Source organism: Zootermopsis nevadensis, unplaced genomic scaffold (assembly GCF_977971745.1).
Source record: "Zootermopsis nevadensis isolate Lab colony 2312 unplaced genomic scaffold, Znev_1.0 Znev_ptg000050l, whole genome shotgun sequence".
In the NCBI taxonomy this organism is placed as follows: domain Eukaryota; kingdom Metazoa; phylum Arthropoda; class Insecta; order Blattodea; family Termopsidae; genus Zootermopsis; species Zootermopsis nevadensis.
Genome location: NW_028259182.1, coordinates 2,346,528 through 2,364,620, shown reverse-complemented (window position 1 = coordinate 2,364,620; position 18,093 = coordinate 2,346,528). Strand labels below are relative to the sequence as shown.

Here is an 18,093-nt window from a genome sequence, read left to right as displayed (position 1 = left end):
TGTTCAAGGGATTACTTTAACGCCACGGACCAACTGTTGACACCTATTACCAACATACCATGTGCAATCTGACAGTCACGTCGATTAGTATTCTAGTGTGACTTAGATTACCATTGGAACACAGCCAAATGTATTGAGTTAGACCACTTTTGGTAAATGTCCATCCTCTTTTAACTGATATCAAAATGAATTCGTGGTTGAAAAGTAAAATAATTGGCAACTTAAAAGGTAATATAATTTCAATAAATTACATTATCTAATTTTACATATTTTCAATTGTAGAATCTGCTATATAAGGAGGAAGGTCAAAAGTTTGTTTCTGTTTACTGGTTAATTTTATGGTCTGATAAAAGTCGTCACCGTGATGTACCAGCCGTGACTTTTTGGTTACATGTTTACATTGGTGTTATCCGTTGGTTACTGTAACAATTCTAGTACTTCGTTGGCGGCAGTGTTTGCGCTTTTAAAAATGTGCGGCAAAAATATGTGGTAGTTTAAGCGAATAAATGGCGGACATTGAAAGGAACATAATACAGCGAGGGGTGTGGGCTACTGCTCCCACAAGGGTCGATTGTGGTTATGGGGATATTAACCCAACCTTGGACAGGTATGATCACACTAGACATTTATTGCATCTTATTCTTGGATGCAAAAGGAAGCTTGTGCAACTCATTGCCATCAGGATTAGGAGTCAGCTAGGTGGTGTTAAGATTGCTGTGATCATTAGTGCATGATAGAGGCCCTTGTTAGGATAACATAAATGCACAGCTAAATACGAGATACAGATATAACCCTCATATGCTGTACACTGAACACATAAATAAATAAGAAAAGAGAGCTTACTATGCTGGAATTAAACTATACAATGAGCTTTACCCTCTGTAAAACGTCTGAATCATAATATAAAGAAGCCTAAGCCAGTACTGAAAGATTGGTATCTCCTATCTCATTCCTGCTCTATAAGAGAATTTACCTCAACCAAAAATTCTCACCTATTATAAATACACATAAGCAATATTGGGTATGCTTTCTTGTGTAATTATTTTTATGGTAATACTGTAGTTGATTGTAAATTACTGTCATGACTGTAATTTATGTTTGTATTAGAAACAAGTATTTGTGCTGTGAATGTTCTACATCCAAGGCTTGGGCCTATGAAGGATTTATGGATGTAAATTTCTACTGTATGTTTTTAGACCAAGAGTTAATGGTTGGCAGTAAATCATTGACATATATGAGGAAAAGCAAAATTTTCCAGTATCAATGTTCATGAAAATCTGTTCGGTGGTTCTTTTATTATTACGTATGGATAGGCAGGCAGACGAAGAAGAATCAGAAGTCTGGCGGACCTCATCCTTAAACTTTTGAGTCAGGACCTTAATTACCTTTGCTGCTTACTGTATGATCATAATAATTCAAGGAAGATATTTAGGAGGGTTCTGTGAGGAAGAACAGCATATGGCGATGCATGTTACTTATGGCTTATTCAACCATTCAACCAACCAGTAAATTCACTGAATGTGGTCTGGACAATAGAGGTTCAGTTTTTGAAAGGGGCAGCAGATTTTTCACCATTATATCTGAATAAACTCTGGAAATCACGTAGACTTTATCCAGTGGGTACTGCATGGACCATGAAGCTGACCTCTCACCCATCTAATACCAAGACTAAGAATGAGTGGAGCTATACCATTACCATCCACATGTCTTCATGGTAAGATGTTTAAGTGAGCATATGGAAAACTCCACTTTCACTTATGAATCTTAACGTAATTGATGGACATGCACTGTTTTCCAGTACCGTGCCTGACTTATGGGTTAAGTGAGGGTTCTGACAGCTATACTCTGTAATTCTTACTTTAGAATCCTTATAGGTGACTGATATCTGGCCTTTGTGAGCGCACTCTGAATGTAGACATTAAAACGTATTCACAAGTGAGCCTTGATTTATTCTGTGGAATCAGATACAACATTGCTTGTTTGTCCAACATAATATGCCATTGTATCACTTTCTTTCCTTTGTGTCTGTCTCCTCTGATGATAGTGAACTGTCACTTTGTGCGTCATCACCAAGTAGCTCTTTAGTTTCATCATCTGTTTCCCTTTTCTCAGTTTTGACACCAAACAAACTTTTAACATCTGGCATGGCACGTGCAAATGAAACTGTCTTCCTTAAATCCTTTGATTTTCTGTTTTTCACTCTCCGTCTTCTTTCTTGTGAATCTCCGTTAGATCATACTTTTTTATCCTGAAATAAAGACACAGAGATGTGTTTAAGAACAGCCTGCAATTTACTGGATATTATATTATTTAAAAATCTCTTTTAGTTAGCGTTGAAGATTACTGTAAATGTAACAATGGCAGTTGAATACAGAAACTTTAATTTAATTTTTGGATATTTGCTATAGCGAGTAAAGAATTTTATTAAAGCAGTAATCTTTATAGTGTTTGTAAACATGAGACAGGATTCTACGTTGAGTGAGTGAAGAGAACAGCATGCATTCTAATGTGCTGAGTGGGAACTGGGAAATTAGTCTGTCTACAAGATGTCTACTGTGTTCTGGGATTGTAAAGGTCAGTCTTGTTGGAGTTTATGCTCCAACAAGTTCTTCCTTGATCAGTAATGAATGATATGGAACTACTCTGATACGTCTGCATGATATCATCAAAGAAAAAACATTGGGGAAAGTTGACCTGAGAAATTCTTTCAGAACATGTTCCCTCTCGTCTTACTTCTCATACATCTCTGTTACCTGTCATATTCTAAAATTGAATGGTGTAGTACAATTAATGTTTTACAGAATAGCTGCAGTTGATTTGAATAATATAATGAGAATTACATATAAAATAATTTTTGTAATTAACAATTTAACAGGAGCACATAACACTGAATATTGCTGACCGAATAAAGTGAAACATAGTTTAAGAAGGATATCAGGATAAAATGACTTCAAATATCATATCATAGAATTAAACCAGAATAGTTTGTTAGTATGTTTATGTGAAATACTTTACTTGAGATATTTCATCGTCTTTGTCTGAATCTGATTCATTAAACACTTGAGTGGATACAGGCTCAAAAATCTGTTGCGCTTCAACATCTCTGATTGAGTGTTGAGTTTCCAGCGGAGGTTTCCCAGCATTGTGATCTTTATCTACATCATACTGATAACTGTATGAATGTTCAGAAGATGAAGAGCTTATGTTGTTATTCTCAATCGCATCTGCATGCAGCAGCCCCAGTTCATCATCATTTAAGCGCTTGCGATTACTGATTGCTTTCATCAAAGTATGTTTTGATTTTCTTTCGCGGAGACCTAGTTGTGGATTAAGGGAGTCGTCGTCAGATGAATCTCTGAAATAAAGAATTGTTATAGTTGTATATTATATTATTAATAAACATTGAAACTATAATAAAAAATTGTTGTGTAGACAGACTTCAACCTAACTGTGTCTTTATATTTTCTGAAGGTTTATGACAATGCATGATTCATCATATGAGTATTGTGTTCAATATTGTCCACTATTTGAGATATATTTCAATGTAACTTCATGAGTTGGATTTTATTGTTGCTTTCAGGTTGGTTGTCATGATAGATGTATTATTGCCTTTTTATTTTGATATTAGTGGTAACAGTTGGAATCTAATTTGGGTCATTTTGAATACAAACCTAACTATTAATATAAAAATACAATACGTTTGTAAGTATATGAAAAACGTAATATTGATATAATGTATCTTTTTAGTCTGATTTTCTTATTTTGTACAGATTAACGAAGTTATGGTGTCATCATACTTTTGAGGCTGACTAGTCTTTCTAATAATGTTTGATCCAGTTGGCAGATTTTTATAAAACTTCATAAGAATATCATGCCATTGAAGGTAATGTTTTTAAAGTGCAGTCCTTACATCAGTGTGTACCTCACTGACCTTTAGATTAATTTATTGCAGACACTATCCCTTCTTGCAGAACTAATTTTACTACAGAGATTTGACATTCTCATGCTGGTGAAAATGTCATCTGTGCCCTCTCCCCCCAAATATGGAAGTAGAATGTTTCTCTAAAACAGTGCTAACAACCTATAATGCTACAAAGTAACACAGCCCAGAAGATTGCAATTGACAATTGTACTAAAGATGTCACATCCTAATCAGAAATTGTTTTTCCTTGTGTTTCATTACGTATTCTCCATCATCAAGAAATGTTTCAGATGTAAATTGTAGATCTTAATGAGATGGGATTTTATTAAGATTATAATGAACCTTCAGATTTCATAAATAATGCAGAATTTCTTGAACATCTGAGCCAGTGTTAGCACCTCAAGCACTTTGCTCCATAGAGTTACATTTTAATGACATATATTGTATATAATGTATTACTTATTTGTATGACATATTTTTAAATCATGCTGTATTGGTGTTCCTCTTTATGCATAGTTGGGTGATTCTATAATAAAATGTATCAGCATACGGTAACATTATTTTCATAAATTCTCTTACCTTTCGAGACTCACATCAGACAGATCTCCATATTCTGTAGGTTCCTTACAAATGGTGCATATATTCATGATCTCAGCATAGCAGCTTAAACAGTATAGGCCAGAACAGTTTGGTGTTTGGCATTTTATCAGCTCTTCCTTGTCTCCCTCCTTAAAAACTTTGCCACATACGATACACATCTTCTGACTGCTCTTCCCAAGTATGATGTTCAGGAAATGGAACCTGAAATGTTGGAAATAATGGTAATCCTTGTCGTGGTGGTGTGGCTTGAGTACCTCAGTGACCCCAAGAGCTATGCTGGCGGTAGCATAGCTACTGATAGGGCCTCCCTAGCCATATTGGTCGAGGGGGAGAGGTCAGACTAAGACAGGTACCCTGGTCCTCCAGGTTGGGGGTTGGTTGCAAGGCTAACAACTTTGCACCGTAAAAAGGAAGCTGTTTCGAAACCTCAACCTCGGACAGACGGACCGAATGGAAGAGGAGAATTGAGGAGGCCATGGACCGGAGATTCGTAGAAGAAGAAGAATGGTAATCCACACAATACACGTATCAGTATGTATAGGTTATTGTTCAGTTACTTTTTTCTTTTAGTATCAGACTGTCTCATTTCAGCTAATCATATGTATACAAGGTTTCGTTAAACGAATACCAGTATTTAAAATTTAATTACTTACTGGCATATGGTAGGGAGCCAGGGTAGTTAAAGTATAATGTCTGACTGTGGGCTGCATGATCAGGATTCAATTACTGGCAGCAGAAGAAAGATTTTTTTCACATCTAGTGAACTTAATTGTTATCGTGATAGTATTTTCTTTGTGCATACCGTATTGTTTGGGAAATAATGGATTCTCCACATTTTTATGTACATGCTTGAATTGGGACAGATACGTGCAGATCCATAAAGGAAAAAACTACATTCCTTCAAAATCCTTAAAGTTATACTTACTGGGCTCGTAATCTATCCATGAGGCCCACTTCCTCAGTTATACCATCATTGCCTTTTCCATACTTTCTCCTGAGCTGTCTTCTAGCATATTTGAGAAAACTTCCACGAGACCTCAGAATGTGATTGTACAGCCATACAGACCTCTGTCTGGCTCTGTCTGGATGGTAATAGCACATAACGACATGTTGTAGTCTCAGTCCATATGGCTCCAGGAACACCAGCAACCAACACAAGCTGATAACTGTTACTGTGGAACAATATCCCCAGTTTACAACCAACTTTGTCATATCAATGCTAATTTAAGTGGTGTAATGGCAGTCATTGTATGAAGCTGTGCCAAGGTCTGGGAATTCATGGGGCCTCAAGGCTGTTTTGTACTGTACGTGCATATGTGAGTAATTAAATCTACTCTTTTGTCTGTAAACAATTGCAGGTGTTAACAGAGGTTTATCATGCTGATGCTATGAAAAAGGTGAGTGTCATTGAGTGGCATAAAAGGTTTAAAGAGGCCAGAAGAGGGTATGCATATCATGAGTCCAAGTGAAGACAATGCTCTTCTTTTTTATCACAAGGACATTGTTCACGTTGAGTTTGTTGAACAAGGTCGAACAGTGAACCAGCACTGTTATTTGGAAATAGTGGAGAAGAACTTTGGCCTGATGCTTGGATCTTGCATTACAACAATGATTGTGCTCAGTGTCCAAGAGTTTTTGACCAAAAAATTTATATTGAAATCTGACTATGCACCATATTTGCCACACTTGGCATTGTGTGGCTTTGGCTATTCTCAAAACTGAAGACTGCTCTGAAGGGCTAAATAGTTTGCCGACTTTCAGGGACATGGAAAGACCATCCAGAGGAGGAGTTTCAGAAAGTATTTAAGCAGTGGAAACATTGACTCACTAAGTGCATTGGTGTGCAGAGAGACTACTTTGAAGGTGACAGCAACCATTAGTATGTAAGTAATTAAATACAGATTTTACAGGGGCATTCAAAGGACTTAAAAGTAAAATTGTACATAGCAATTGCATTGCATGGTCTAAGCAACACGGAGTTTTCCTCCGTGGCATCCCAACAATTACTCCATTCACACACAGAAGAAGGCAATGGCAAACCACTTCTGGATCATCTGCCAAGAACGTATATGAACAGGTCCCAGTCCGAGAAAAGGATGGAAGGATCCTGTTCATATGGACCTGTCGTCAGACAGAACACTAAATAAAAATAAGAGTTAGTTGGTATAGTATGAAGAAACTTAACTTAAATGACAAGATTTTGTATGAGTTCTGCCCTTTTTAAAATTTGTTCATTTATCCAGTGTGGTTCAGATTTTTCCACCCAACATTGTTTTTTTTAGAATCCAAAAACAATTTATTTTTATACTTTTATGAGTATGTTGTGATCAGGAAAAATGTTCATGTGCTCACTCATATGCATGAATGCATGACAGCCAGGTTTAGTTACTGGATTCCAAAGAAAAAATGACATTCCTTTGAAAACTTATAAAATGCTTGTAATACAATATGTATATTATTTAAGTTCTGTAACTTTTGTCTATTTTTTTCCAGTGTTTTCAATATTTAATGAGACATTCATAAAAAATTGTTTATGCTGTCAAACATTGTGGCTGCCCTGCGAGATGAAAGTGATCATCTGATAGTACAATTCTTGATCAATCAATTATTGCTTTGTTGAGTTCCTTAATGTAATATTTCATAAAAAAACATTTTCTTAGAGAATCACTTTTAAATGGATGTTATGCCACTTACACCCTCAGAGCAGTGTATGCTCACACTACATGCTTACAAATAAGTATGTTACCAACAGCATGAATCTGGGTCCAAACTGTACCTATCTGTATGTAGCATCTGGTGTCAGGTGGTATGCCATTCGGGAGACAGGGTGTAGTATCTATTTCCATCTTGGCACCAATAGGTTCAAAAACATTCACCACACTGCGATAGAGATCAGCTAACATCCCTTCACCTTGTACGTGTATCCCAACCATGTTTGAACCTAAACAGAAAGTGAGATATTGACATGACTTACACTTTTGCTGTGAGACTTATAAACATTATGATTATTAATAACAGTCATTAAGTATGTGGAAGAAGTGCATATAGTGTAATTTAACATACTTGGGAACAGGGTTTACGTTCAGTAAATTTCTCCCAGTCACAGTTATAGAATAATGTTCCATAGATATTTATACAATAAGCATTTCGTTGTGAGCCATTTTGTATATTTGAATGATTTCGATGTTGCTCACTTGCCACATTCACTCATGTCAGTCAACTGATACAGAATATTTTCTAAAATGTTTAAAAAACAAGAGTGCAATAACAATGTAGACACATCAAACCTGAAGATGGGTGCATGCATCTGAAACATGTAGTTTGATGAACACTTTAGAAATGTATCTGAAGAATACAGACTGGGATGCTGTACTACAGTGTTTGAATGATATTTAACCCTTTACATTATTTATTGAATAGACTTAAAATACTTCATCACTACACTGCATATAGTTACTCAATACAATATACAAACAAACCAACCTTCCACTGAAGTCTGCACGCTGCCATGCTTTCGAATTATAGTTAATACCCAATAAAGGCTATAATCTATCATCATATGGATAATGAGTTTGAAGGTTGTAATTCCCAGAAACACTGCTGATTTGGTCAGTTTCATTTTCTCTGAGGCCATAAGACGTACGGATTGCACCTGCAAACAAATGTAAAGGCTGTTGATAACATTCAGATTTCCTCTGAAGTAGGCAGGCAGTAATAATAATAATAATAATAATCCGTGGCGTAACAGCCAAAGCTGACTAGCTGACTGCTAGCCTCACGTTTGCAAGCAGAGGTGAACGATCATTCAACCAGATATAGGGTGATGTATGGTCAGCACGACGAACCCCCAGCCATTGCCAGTTTTCATGACCGGATTACGCTACTCATTGTAGCTCCCCAATTTCCTCAACTGTCTATTATGAACCAGACATTGCCTTTTTCTCCCTCTGAAGAGTGACACCTTTGACACCTTGCTGTGGTGAGAAGGCTTAGTACTCTACATGACCCAGATGACCGCGTTGGGAAAGCTTAGCTTATCCGGCCAGTAAGAGGAGAGGGGGAAGCTAAGAGCACTCCAAAGGGCAGAACAGGCTTATTAGCTGCAGAGAAAGCAACTGTTCTGGGGTAGAAAACCCCGACATTAAAAACGGGGTAGATGGGGCTCCTAGATAAAGAGAAATGAACCCATCTAAGGGAAGGCCCCTTGACAGAAAACCATGCAGATTTGGATGCTGTAATATGGCAGCCCTACCACCAAAATATGCCTGCACAGCTCTTGTAAGGCAACCAGGTGAGAATTAAGTCACTGAAATAACAAAGACATTGTCTTTTTATAACCATAATGTGCCAATGTACAATCTCTTATATCCATTAGTACATAGCTGATCAAGTCGAGAAAATCTGGTCTAAATTTGACTAGTCATCCAATGATATGAATAAGCAAATGGACAGCGATAAATTATGCTTAATACATACAGATTAAGCATCCACTTATTTTGTTCATCAATCTACTTATTGTAGTTCATGCTTGCAAATAACGTGTTTTATGGTCCAAACATGAGTTTCATTTCATTCAAGGTTATAATTTATATACCAAAGCAGAATCTACATTGCAGAATTAGGGCTGTGATTGGCTAATCAGCAGATCAGCACATATGATCATGGATATTTATTAATTTGCCATAGTGCTAACAGATTATAGAATTTCTTGAAAATGTTAATGTAACTTCACAGAGCAGACATTACTGTAAAACTGATTATTGTTCAGCTGACCAAGAATAGCCCTGCCTTGTGTGGAGCCTGAAAGTTTACATGAGCCTCTAATTGGACCCTGTCCCATCTATCCTGATACAGTTCTAATCTTCACTCTATTTATTTAAGATTAACTTTAATATTATCTGCCTCTCTACATGTAGGTCTCCCAAATAATCTATTTTGATGTCCTGTACATATTACAGGTCCTGTCCATCTAATAGTTTTACGATCACCCAAATGATATTTGGTGATGACTACAAACTATAAAGCTCTTGATAAAACTTTCTATCCTCCTGTTAGTTCCTCTTTCTTAGGTACAGATATTTCTTTGATAGTTTTCCCTTGAACACCCTCAATCCATGAACTTCCACAGGGCGATAGAACATGTTTCATGTCTATATAAAATATGAAATTAAGGTTTTGTGTATTTTAATATTTTTCTACATGGGAGACAGGAGGTTAAAAACATTCTGAAATGAATGATCAGAAGCAGTTCTTGAATTTAGTCCACTCTTGAATGCTGATAGGTTGTAGTTTATTAGGTGTAAGTAAATTTGACCCTGACTTTACGTATTCATTATGTGTAGCTACATTATAACAATAATTTATAGTATCAGTGAGTATTACCGTGATATACATCTTATCTTCTCTTCTGTTGAGTGGTAAAACTGTTTCTTGATCATTTTTAACTCGCTGGAGGTCTATCTTCCGAAAATCAGCAGTGATGAATCTATTATCAAACCTGTCATTTTTCAGAAATTTGAGGCGGTAGCGAATGACCCTGAAAAGGGATATTAAAATCAGAATCAAACTATATTTAAGGAAATGCAGGTTCTCTCTAAAAAGATGCTACAGTTTCAGTTGCATATAATTACTTAACTACATAGCAAACATCATAGTATTTGTTATCTCTGTGTTTGGTAGTCTTGGGAGAATGTGATGAAGTTTACAAAACAATCTACACAAAATTTCAGCAGCAGTGAAGAAACTCTGTTCTGACACAGACTGCAGATGGTTCTGGGCATTGATGGTGTACATATTAAAATGTTTTTTTCATGATTGTCAATTTCCCAAGACTACTGAACTCAGAGACACCAAATACAGTGATGTTTGCATTTCATAGTAGAGCAATAGTATTAGAATAGATTATGCCCAAGTTTGTGTATTTGTACTTATTTTAATGTTGCTTTAGCATTACTAGAATTGGTTATATATATTTCATTTGTATCTCTTTTTAAATTAAAAAGTTTTCTGGATGTTGTCCATCGTCTAATAAAATCAATAAAAATACATGACGTTTCGGAGATGGAACTCTATCCCCGTCTTCAGGTAGACCTACTCAGTTGAGCCCAGAAATGTCGGTAAACTTCTTCCAGGCTACATATAGTACAACACAACAATGTAGAAGACATTCGTCTTCAAAATCAGGTATTTTATTCTAATAAACTTTTCATGTGCCTACTTCCATCAAGACTAGCACTCCCTTGTATTAAAGACATAAATATACTTTGTGTTGCAACTTACTTGAATATCATTATGAGGAAGAAAAGGCTGAATGCAAAACTCATCCAATCAAAGAAGGTCAGGAACTTATTTGTGCGTTCCTGTATCTCTGTGACCATTCCGGCTGCAATATCTTTCATTGTGACAGACTGGTTTGTCTCAAAGTGGAATGAGTGTTTGAACTCCACAGATACAGAGAATGCGTCGTGAATATTTGCAAGAAATGTGTGCATCTCTGTAAAAATTAGAAATACAAACATTATAGTATATATAAAAGCATAATTAGAAATGGACAGGTGCAGTGTTTGATTTGTAGATTATTGATCTGTTGTCACAGCCATTTTTACATACCAACTTCCACTGTTTTACAAGGACTTGTTTGGTGCTGAACTACATTTTTCTTTCATGTATGGTCATCATCAGGTTCACGTGTAGCCATTGCATTTACTCTTGGCATATAATAGTTTCTATCATTTCAGTGTTTTTGTCCAAAATAAAATTATATTAGATGAAATAAAGTAAAATATTTTGTTAAAATTATGAAAATAATATGAACACGTTGATGAGTTTTGTTTTGTAGTAGTGTTTGTTACTTCTGTAATTTGTTTATTTGAGATCACAGATAATATAAATTGATTTGCATTGTAAGACTTGAGGTTCTCACAGCGGTGAGTATGAAGATTTCCGTCTTCTGGGTTGTTGCGCTGTGTAGTCTGGTCGATGTTAACCAACGTTTCAGAGGTCATACTGCATTGCTTGCACAAATAAGCCAAACACAAACAAATCTTGGGCTATCAGCTGTCAGCTGATTAAAACCCTACGTTTCAGGGGCCAGAAACACTGAGAAGATTTTATTAATGTTTGTCGCTGCGAAAGCTTCAGATCATATGTAAACAGATCCAACTTTCCACCATGTTTTCTGGTTTGTACTTTTCAGAATTGTAAGTTGTTATTTATGCAGAAAGCATAATGCCAGTTTCTATGACTTAAAATGACAAAATAAAAATAGCATTTATTGTAAAGAAGTACCATCATAATAAGTCCAGAGACCGGGATCTGTCTTGTAGTTTTTTACCTGTCCAAGAAACATCATGCCATTTATGAAACAGCAAATTTGTTACTGTTTTCACAAGAATTCCCCTGTAAGACTTTATCCTGAGCTAGTTGAATCCAACCCACACCTCTGCACCATTTTTTTTATTTAAGAGCCATTGTATGAATTTCAAAATAGTCACCGACACTGGATTAACAAGCCCTATACCTTACGATATTTATGTACACCGTTTTACTATTATTTATGTAATATAGTTGTAAATGTGTGACAGTGTTATGGTACTTTGTGACATAATTTTTATACTGTTTCTTAAAAAGTACACCATTGTTTAAAACTTATTATGTGGTTGTTGAGGAGACAAAGCTTTGTTTTTACTTATTTAACACTTGTGTTTAAGGGTATAATAATTATATGTTATTGTTTAGATTTGACAGTCTCACAGCAAAGGTGTCAATGTCAGTCTTGTGGACTGTAATGCCAGGCCAAGGGGATTGGCCAGAACCAAGGAATGAAAAAATGATAAAAAGATGGTGTGAGGAAGGCTGGGTCTGCAGACAGAAATTCATACAAAATTTTGGTTGGAAAACTTGAAGCGAAAAGACCACTGAGGAAATCTAGATGTAGATGGAAGGATAATATTACATTTTATCATTAGGAAATAGGGTGGTATGGTGTGAACTGAATTAATGTGGTTCAGGACATGGACATTGGTGGGCTCTTTTCAACATTGTAAAATAGATTTGAGTTCCATAAAAGGTAAGGAATTTTGTGACTAGCTGAGTGGGCTGTCAACTTTATAAGGACGATTCAGCTTCATGGAGTTAGTTATTTAAGTTTTCTTTTCCTGTTACAAAAATCTCAAATAAAAATGTAAACCCACTTACTGTTTTTCACAACTTGCACAACATTCTCATTGATGAAGTCCACAAATACGCAGATGAAGTCCAATATTTTAACAGAATAGCAGACTTTGGAAGGAATATAGGCGATTACGCACAACCATCTGAACACTGGTCCTAAATTGGCCTTACAGTCTGCAACTGCGTCGTGAAACACTCGCATGCATCTCTGGTATGGTGTTCCCATATCCTTGTTGCAAATATTAACAATGTTACCAAGCCATTTGCTTACTGATTTCATAACCTGCACTGGAACAAAAAACACTGTTAATATCTCACAGAAAACACACAGATTGACTTAATTTACTCATAACTTAACATGAAAAGCCTAGATATATGTAATTGTGAGGCACTGTTCCTAAATTTGGATAAGGTAGATGTCTACATTATGTGCAAGTTCCAGGTTAGAATTAATGAACTGGTTTGTATTCAAACACTTTCTTAGAAACAGGACAACTCTTAATATAAAGCCCCAAAACAGGTCCAAATTTTAAGAAAACCCTACAGTAAGCAGATAGTTTACAATAAGTTGTACGGTGAATTAGAATTGCTGGAAAATACAAAAATAAAGTCAACATGAACTGTCTGACAATCTTATTCAAAAAGTTTTGTACAGTGTCAGATATTTAAACTATGTTTGTAGTTATGTGTATTGTAATTTCTGAACTGTAAGCACATTCTGTTTACACTTACGCGTATTTTACAAAACCTGAAAATACTATTTCTATGTAAATTTTAAATATATCTCGGTAACTAAATTTGAAGTTATAATGACTCATACCATTTTAAATTTCTTTAAATCCTTTTGATATCTGCTTTTCAAAGGTTTATGTCAGAAAAATAAATAAATGAGTGTGTAAGATTTGAAGTTTACACAGCAATTATATCCCTTAAAATCCCCATGGGTGATCAGTCAATTGTGTTGTAGTTTAATAAAAAACTGACATTTCTCAGACCTCTGTGTTTGTCATCGGGATCAGTGTGAGGATAGACCATAAGTCACTAACATATCCATATGTGTATATATAAAATGTTCCAAAAAGATGTATACACATTCAGTAAATGAAATAAAGACATTTTAATAAATGAAACCATTACATATATCAGCATTGGCATGTAATGAATTAGCAAATTTAGTGTAGGTATTCAGAATGACCACTGTAGACATTGGCGAGTGGCTGACAAACGGCCACCGAAGTTGCTGTTGGGGTGGCTGCACAAGTCTGTTCAGTTTCTTGTGGGGATCTTGAAATTTTTCTGGCTTTGTGCTGTAGACCACATCCTTCAAGTAACCCCACAAGAAAATGCTGGTGTGGGGGGTTGTTAAATCTGGTGATCGTGGGAGGTAATCAGTAGATCCATCGGTCTGAATCATGGCAAAAGATGTTGTGGTGCCATCTTTTAAGTGCAAGCCACGCTAGATTCCTCACATAAACACAACACATGGAGATAGATAACAAGGCTAATATTCTCTATTATAATGTATATACGTCTTTTTGGGACATTCTGTGTATATATGTGGATGGAGTTGGCTCAGGATCATATCTGGTGGTGGGATTTGGTGTTGTCAGTGTTGGTCCTGCAGGTTCTGCTACCAAGGAGTTAGTCAGTTAGTTAGTATATCAGTCAGTATATGCATTGCCTGTTCCCTATTGATGAGCAAAGCAAATGAAGGGCAGAGTTTAATTAGTAAAGATTGGTACAGACTTCACACCACACCCATGAGCCTCACTGATACTTACATATGCTGTGAGTGAGCCTTTTAACTACTCCCATTGCTGCTTTTATCTTCTTAATTGTAGTTTTGATTGTTTTCATCACTTTTCGAAATGCTTCTTTTATAGTTACAAACGGTTTCATTATAGCATCACGTATCTCCTCAACTGCTTCTTTGAGCTTTTCCTGAAAACAGAAAGGAGTTTTGTATTTATTTTTAGTGTTAATGTGTGACCCTTGTTATTAATAAATTAATCTCTGGTTAATGGTTAGATTGGCTCTGACTGGATAGCTAGTAAGTTTGATCAAGAATTAACATTGCTGCTGTCATTAGTTTGTATTCCTGGCATATATACCATTATAACACTTTTCAAAGGAACTATTTAGTATCTTTCTCAACATTTTTAAAACATGTGCAGGTTCACATGAAGACAAACACTTTAGGAATTGGCATTCATTTTTTACACCTTTATAAAAAAAATTGTAAAAAGTAGCAAAATTTGATACTTCATATTACGTTATATTATAGTATAATACACGAAGAATGTCTGTTTGAGGGAAAACCTGCAATAGGTAAATTTCTTGGTTTTGTCACTCTGCCTCATCATATTCCCTGTTATGGTCACTTTTACAATCAGTGTTGCTCAAACCTTGCTGGTACCCAAGCACATATTCTCCAATACTGAGATCATGGGGTTTAACCCACTTCAAAGCCCCTGCATGCCTACTCATGGCATTTATACATGAGAATGGATAAGTCAAGAAAGATGCATAACCAGTGATACGTTGTTTCCCACACCACCAGACTAAATTTCTGAATACAAATGGCATTTAACAATCAAGGAAGGAAAATAAATACAAGCAGACATATATATATATATATCAACTTCTACAAGGATTGGGCCTATTGATCTGTTCTGGGACAGTTGCTCAAGGCAACTTTTCCTTATTAGTCTTGTAGGGTGCATTTGAGTAGTGAGTGACAAGCCCACTGCCTCTGCACAATTTCTACTCAATCCTGATTTGTTTGTTAGAGCCATCTAGTAGAGAATGAGGAGAGACATGGGTGAGAAATGGCCACAAAATTTTTCTTACGAAACATCTGGTATCATGCTCGTAAGTTTCCTTAACATGCCATAAATCTGTGACATGGGACCACCGGCTTTACTTCCTCTCCGAAGGAAGTTGTGCTGCAGATTTTTTTATTAACCACTAGTCCACCGAGGGATATATGGATACACAAATATTTGAAAGACAGGGATTACTTAAAGTTGTTATTCTAATACCAATGTCAAATACATACCAGTTACAGTTTTTTGTTATTATAAAGCTGGTTCTCACAGATCCCTGAACAGTTTTCATGTAAAATGTGTTCATCACGAAGTTGGTCATTTCTTTACCCTTGATTCAGTTTCATCTATTCTCAGCATTTTAAACCTTTTTGTGTGTTAAATGTAACCTGTAAACTTGTTTTTTGTTTGATCCTTAAGAGTATGTAGTAAAAAAGGTCTATATTTTCTCATATTTCAAACTCATAACACTTAGACATATTGTATACCTGTGCACATGCCAGAGACTCTGACAGTGTTTGTATGTTGTGTAGAGTGTTCTTTGTAGGACCCGTGAGTGCTAGGACAAATGCATAAGCTATCAGTGCTCTTCGGCCGTGCTTCGAGAACAGCTGCGGTAGAAGTAAGAGTACCGTAGCCCTAGACAAAGAAGGAAAAGAATTATATTTTACTGTATGAAATTTCCATGCTATATAGTAAGTTCTAAGTCTCACTTACTACTTATTTTCATACATACACACACACATATGTTTAGTTGATATTAGTTATGAAGTCTTCTTTGATCTACTGTTGGTTTTGTTTGTTGTTTATTTAACAGTGTTATCAGTAACTTATTTTATACTGTGTCGACTTAATTGTCTTACTGTGACGTGGTACAAATGATACTGATCTGCAAGGTCGAAACCCCACGTGCATGTGATGTATCTGCTGATGCCTTTGGTTTCTCCTGTGAAAAATCCGTTTCTTTTTCGGTGTTCTTCATGCTCTAGCATGAGCATGAGATTAGAAAACTATTAGATTAATGATTGCTATCAAATAAATTACAGATGTAGGCTCTTCCATGTGAATGCATAATGATATTCTTCCTCTTCTTTTTCCAGTTTAACAATGTTTGTACATTTTCCTGTACCCTTTACAGATCCCCAACCTTTCAGTTGGCTTGATCTATGGACATTTGGTAGGACTCCTTGGACGAGGGATCGGCCCGTCGCAAGGCCTCTACCTGTACACAGGACAGCACAACTCAGAAAAACATCCATGGCTTGAGTGGGATTCGAACCCACGGTCCCTGCGACCAAGCAGCACAAGACCCACGCCTCAGACCGCGTGGCCACTGCGGACCCCTAATAATATTATTATATTATATATTATTCCACTCCCTATTGTCATATGACTAACTTATGGATCCATGGAATGTAATAAAGATGTATGTATTATGTAGCGATGATAGTTAAATAAATATGTCCTGCCATGTATTAATAGTTAAAGCTAGATATCTACAGTTTTCCCACAGCACAAATTATTTATTACTGTGGAAATATACAAAATAGATAATAAATATAAATTTAACAGAAATAGAGCTAATTTACAATACTTCTGTAGGATAGGTGGTTTAATAATTTTTATTTACCTTACAGTGTGTGAAAATGCTAGTCCCATTGTCAGAATAAGTCCTATCACTGAACACCACAGCGTTGCTCCAACTATAGAAAAGTTCAATTGGAGCACAAAGAATGTGAATATAATATGTGTCAGAACAAGCCCACCTGTGTGCATAAAGAATAAATGTTTTCCATTAGTCACACAAATTATTCTTTTCCAAAGAACCACGCTTTGAATATATGTTAAGGGGCATAAAAGTTAAAATCCACATATTCTTAATCTCAACGCTGATAGATGGAATCTTGGCTGCTTAACTCTCAGAGGAAAAATTCTTAGCGTACACAGAATAAGAGGTGTATGTGGGACACAAAGCCATTCTGGATATTGTGCTAAAGAGAAACATTTGATAGGTGCCTTAAACAAAAGTTGAACTGTTCCATTCAAACCATAGCCTGTTGCTCTACAGAATAAGCTATCATGTATCTAGACTAAAGGTACACATAAATTTGCACCTGTAATTAGGTTTATGTGGAGGTCTAGCTCCACACATGTTAAATGGAGGTGAATTGTTTTACACACATCCACATTACCCCCAGGGAAAGAGCACACCGATATTTATTGAGTAGGGTGCTGGTTGGTCTGCAGAGCTGATCTGGATGTGGTAGGAAGGAGAAACAGTCTGCTTAGATCAGAAATTGAACCCTGGCTGCCCAGCCTCCATTTGGTCACTTTGCAAACCGAACTACCCCACTCATAGAACTGTCTTTCAAGTGTTAGAGAAGAGTTTTTTTTAGAAAAATGTATGAATATCAGTTTAGAGATCAACCACCAGTGAAGTATACAATACAAATAATGTATTTCCTTGGTTTTAAGATGTATGTTCTTTCACATTTTAAGAGAGTTCTTCATGTCCATAACATTTGTTGAAGAACAGTAAGTACAAAGGTAGCAATAAAGAAGATTCTGAAAGTA

General features: G+C 36.0%; 2 protein-coding genes and 1 long non-coding RNA gene across 17 annotated transcripts in view; 1 reads left to right on the top strand and 2 right to left on the bottom strand.

Annotated features, from left to right (window-relative positions):
• Positions 1-2,213, bottom strand: part of IntS14 (integrator complex subunit 14) — a 12,779-nt gene extending 10,566 nt beyond the window's left edge. The window contains exon 1 of one of the 2 annotated variants that reach the window (XM_022067789.2): positions 1,859-2,213. The gene's annotated coding sequence lies outside the window, so the exon portion shown is untranslated. Of the gene's footprint in view, positions 1-58; positions 132-1,858 lie in introns of those variants that run through there. The other variant, XM_022067790.2, reaches the window with a different exon arrangement.
• On the top strand, positions 48-18,093 carry LOC110831602 (uncharacterized). 4 transcript variants are annotated; one of them, XR_015538725.1, is made up of 4 exons: positions 48-228; positions 3,771-3,883; positions 6,284-6,405; positions 16,658-18,093. It is a non-coding gene; the product is annotated as an uncharacterized LOC110831602 (long non-coding RNA). The 4 variants fall into 4 exon arrangements; XR_015538724.1 differs by having other exon boundaries at positions 3,771-5,029; positions 16,658-16,994; XR_002543640.2 differs by lacking the exon at positions 3,771-3,883 and having other exon boundaries at positions 16,658-16,994.
• LOC110831597 (DC-STAMP domain-containing protein 2) overlaps positions 1,929-18,093 on the bottom strand; it is a 44,688-nt gene continuing 28,523 nt past the window's right edge. For all 11 annotated transcript variants that reach the window (XM_087360972.1, XM_022067778.2, XM_022067782.2 and 8 more), the window contains 12 exons: positions 17,150-17,285; positions 16,008-16,158; positions 14,476-14,635; positions 12,719-12,982; positions 10,802-11,015; positions 9,905-10,058; positions 8,006-8,174; positions 7,299-7,463; positions 5,448-5,694; positions 4,502-4,723; positions 3,016-3,355; positions 1,929-2,248 (listed from right to left, as the gene is read on the bottom strand). In XM_087360972.1, coding sequence (XP_087217098.1) covers positions 2,234-2,248; positions 3,016-3,355; positions 4,502-4,723; positions 5,448-5,694; positions 7,299-7,463; positions 8,006-8,174; positions 9,905-10,058; positions 10,802-11,015; positions 12,719-12,982; positions 14,476-14,635; positions 16,008-16,158; positions 17,150-17,285 — 2,237 coding nt within the window. In that variant the 3' untranslated portion in view covers positions 1,929-2,233. The remainder of the gene's footprint in view (positions 2,249-3,015; positions 3,356-4,501; positions 4,724-5,447; positions 5,695-7,298; positions 7,464-8,005; positions 8,175-9,904; positions 10,059-10,801; positions 11,016-12,718; positions 12,983-14,475; positions 14,636-16,007; positions 16,159-17,149; positions 17,286-18,093) is intronic.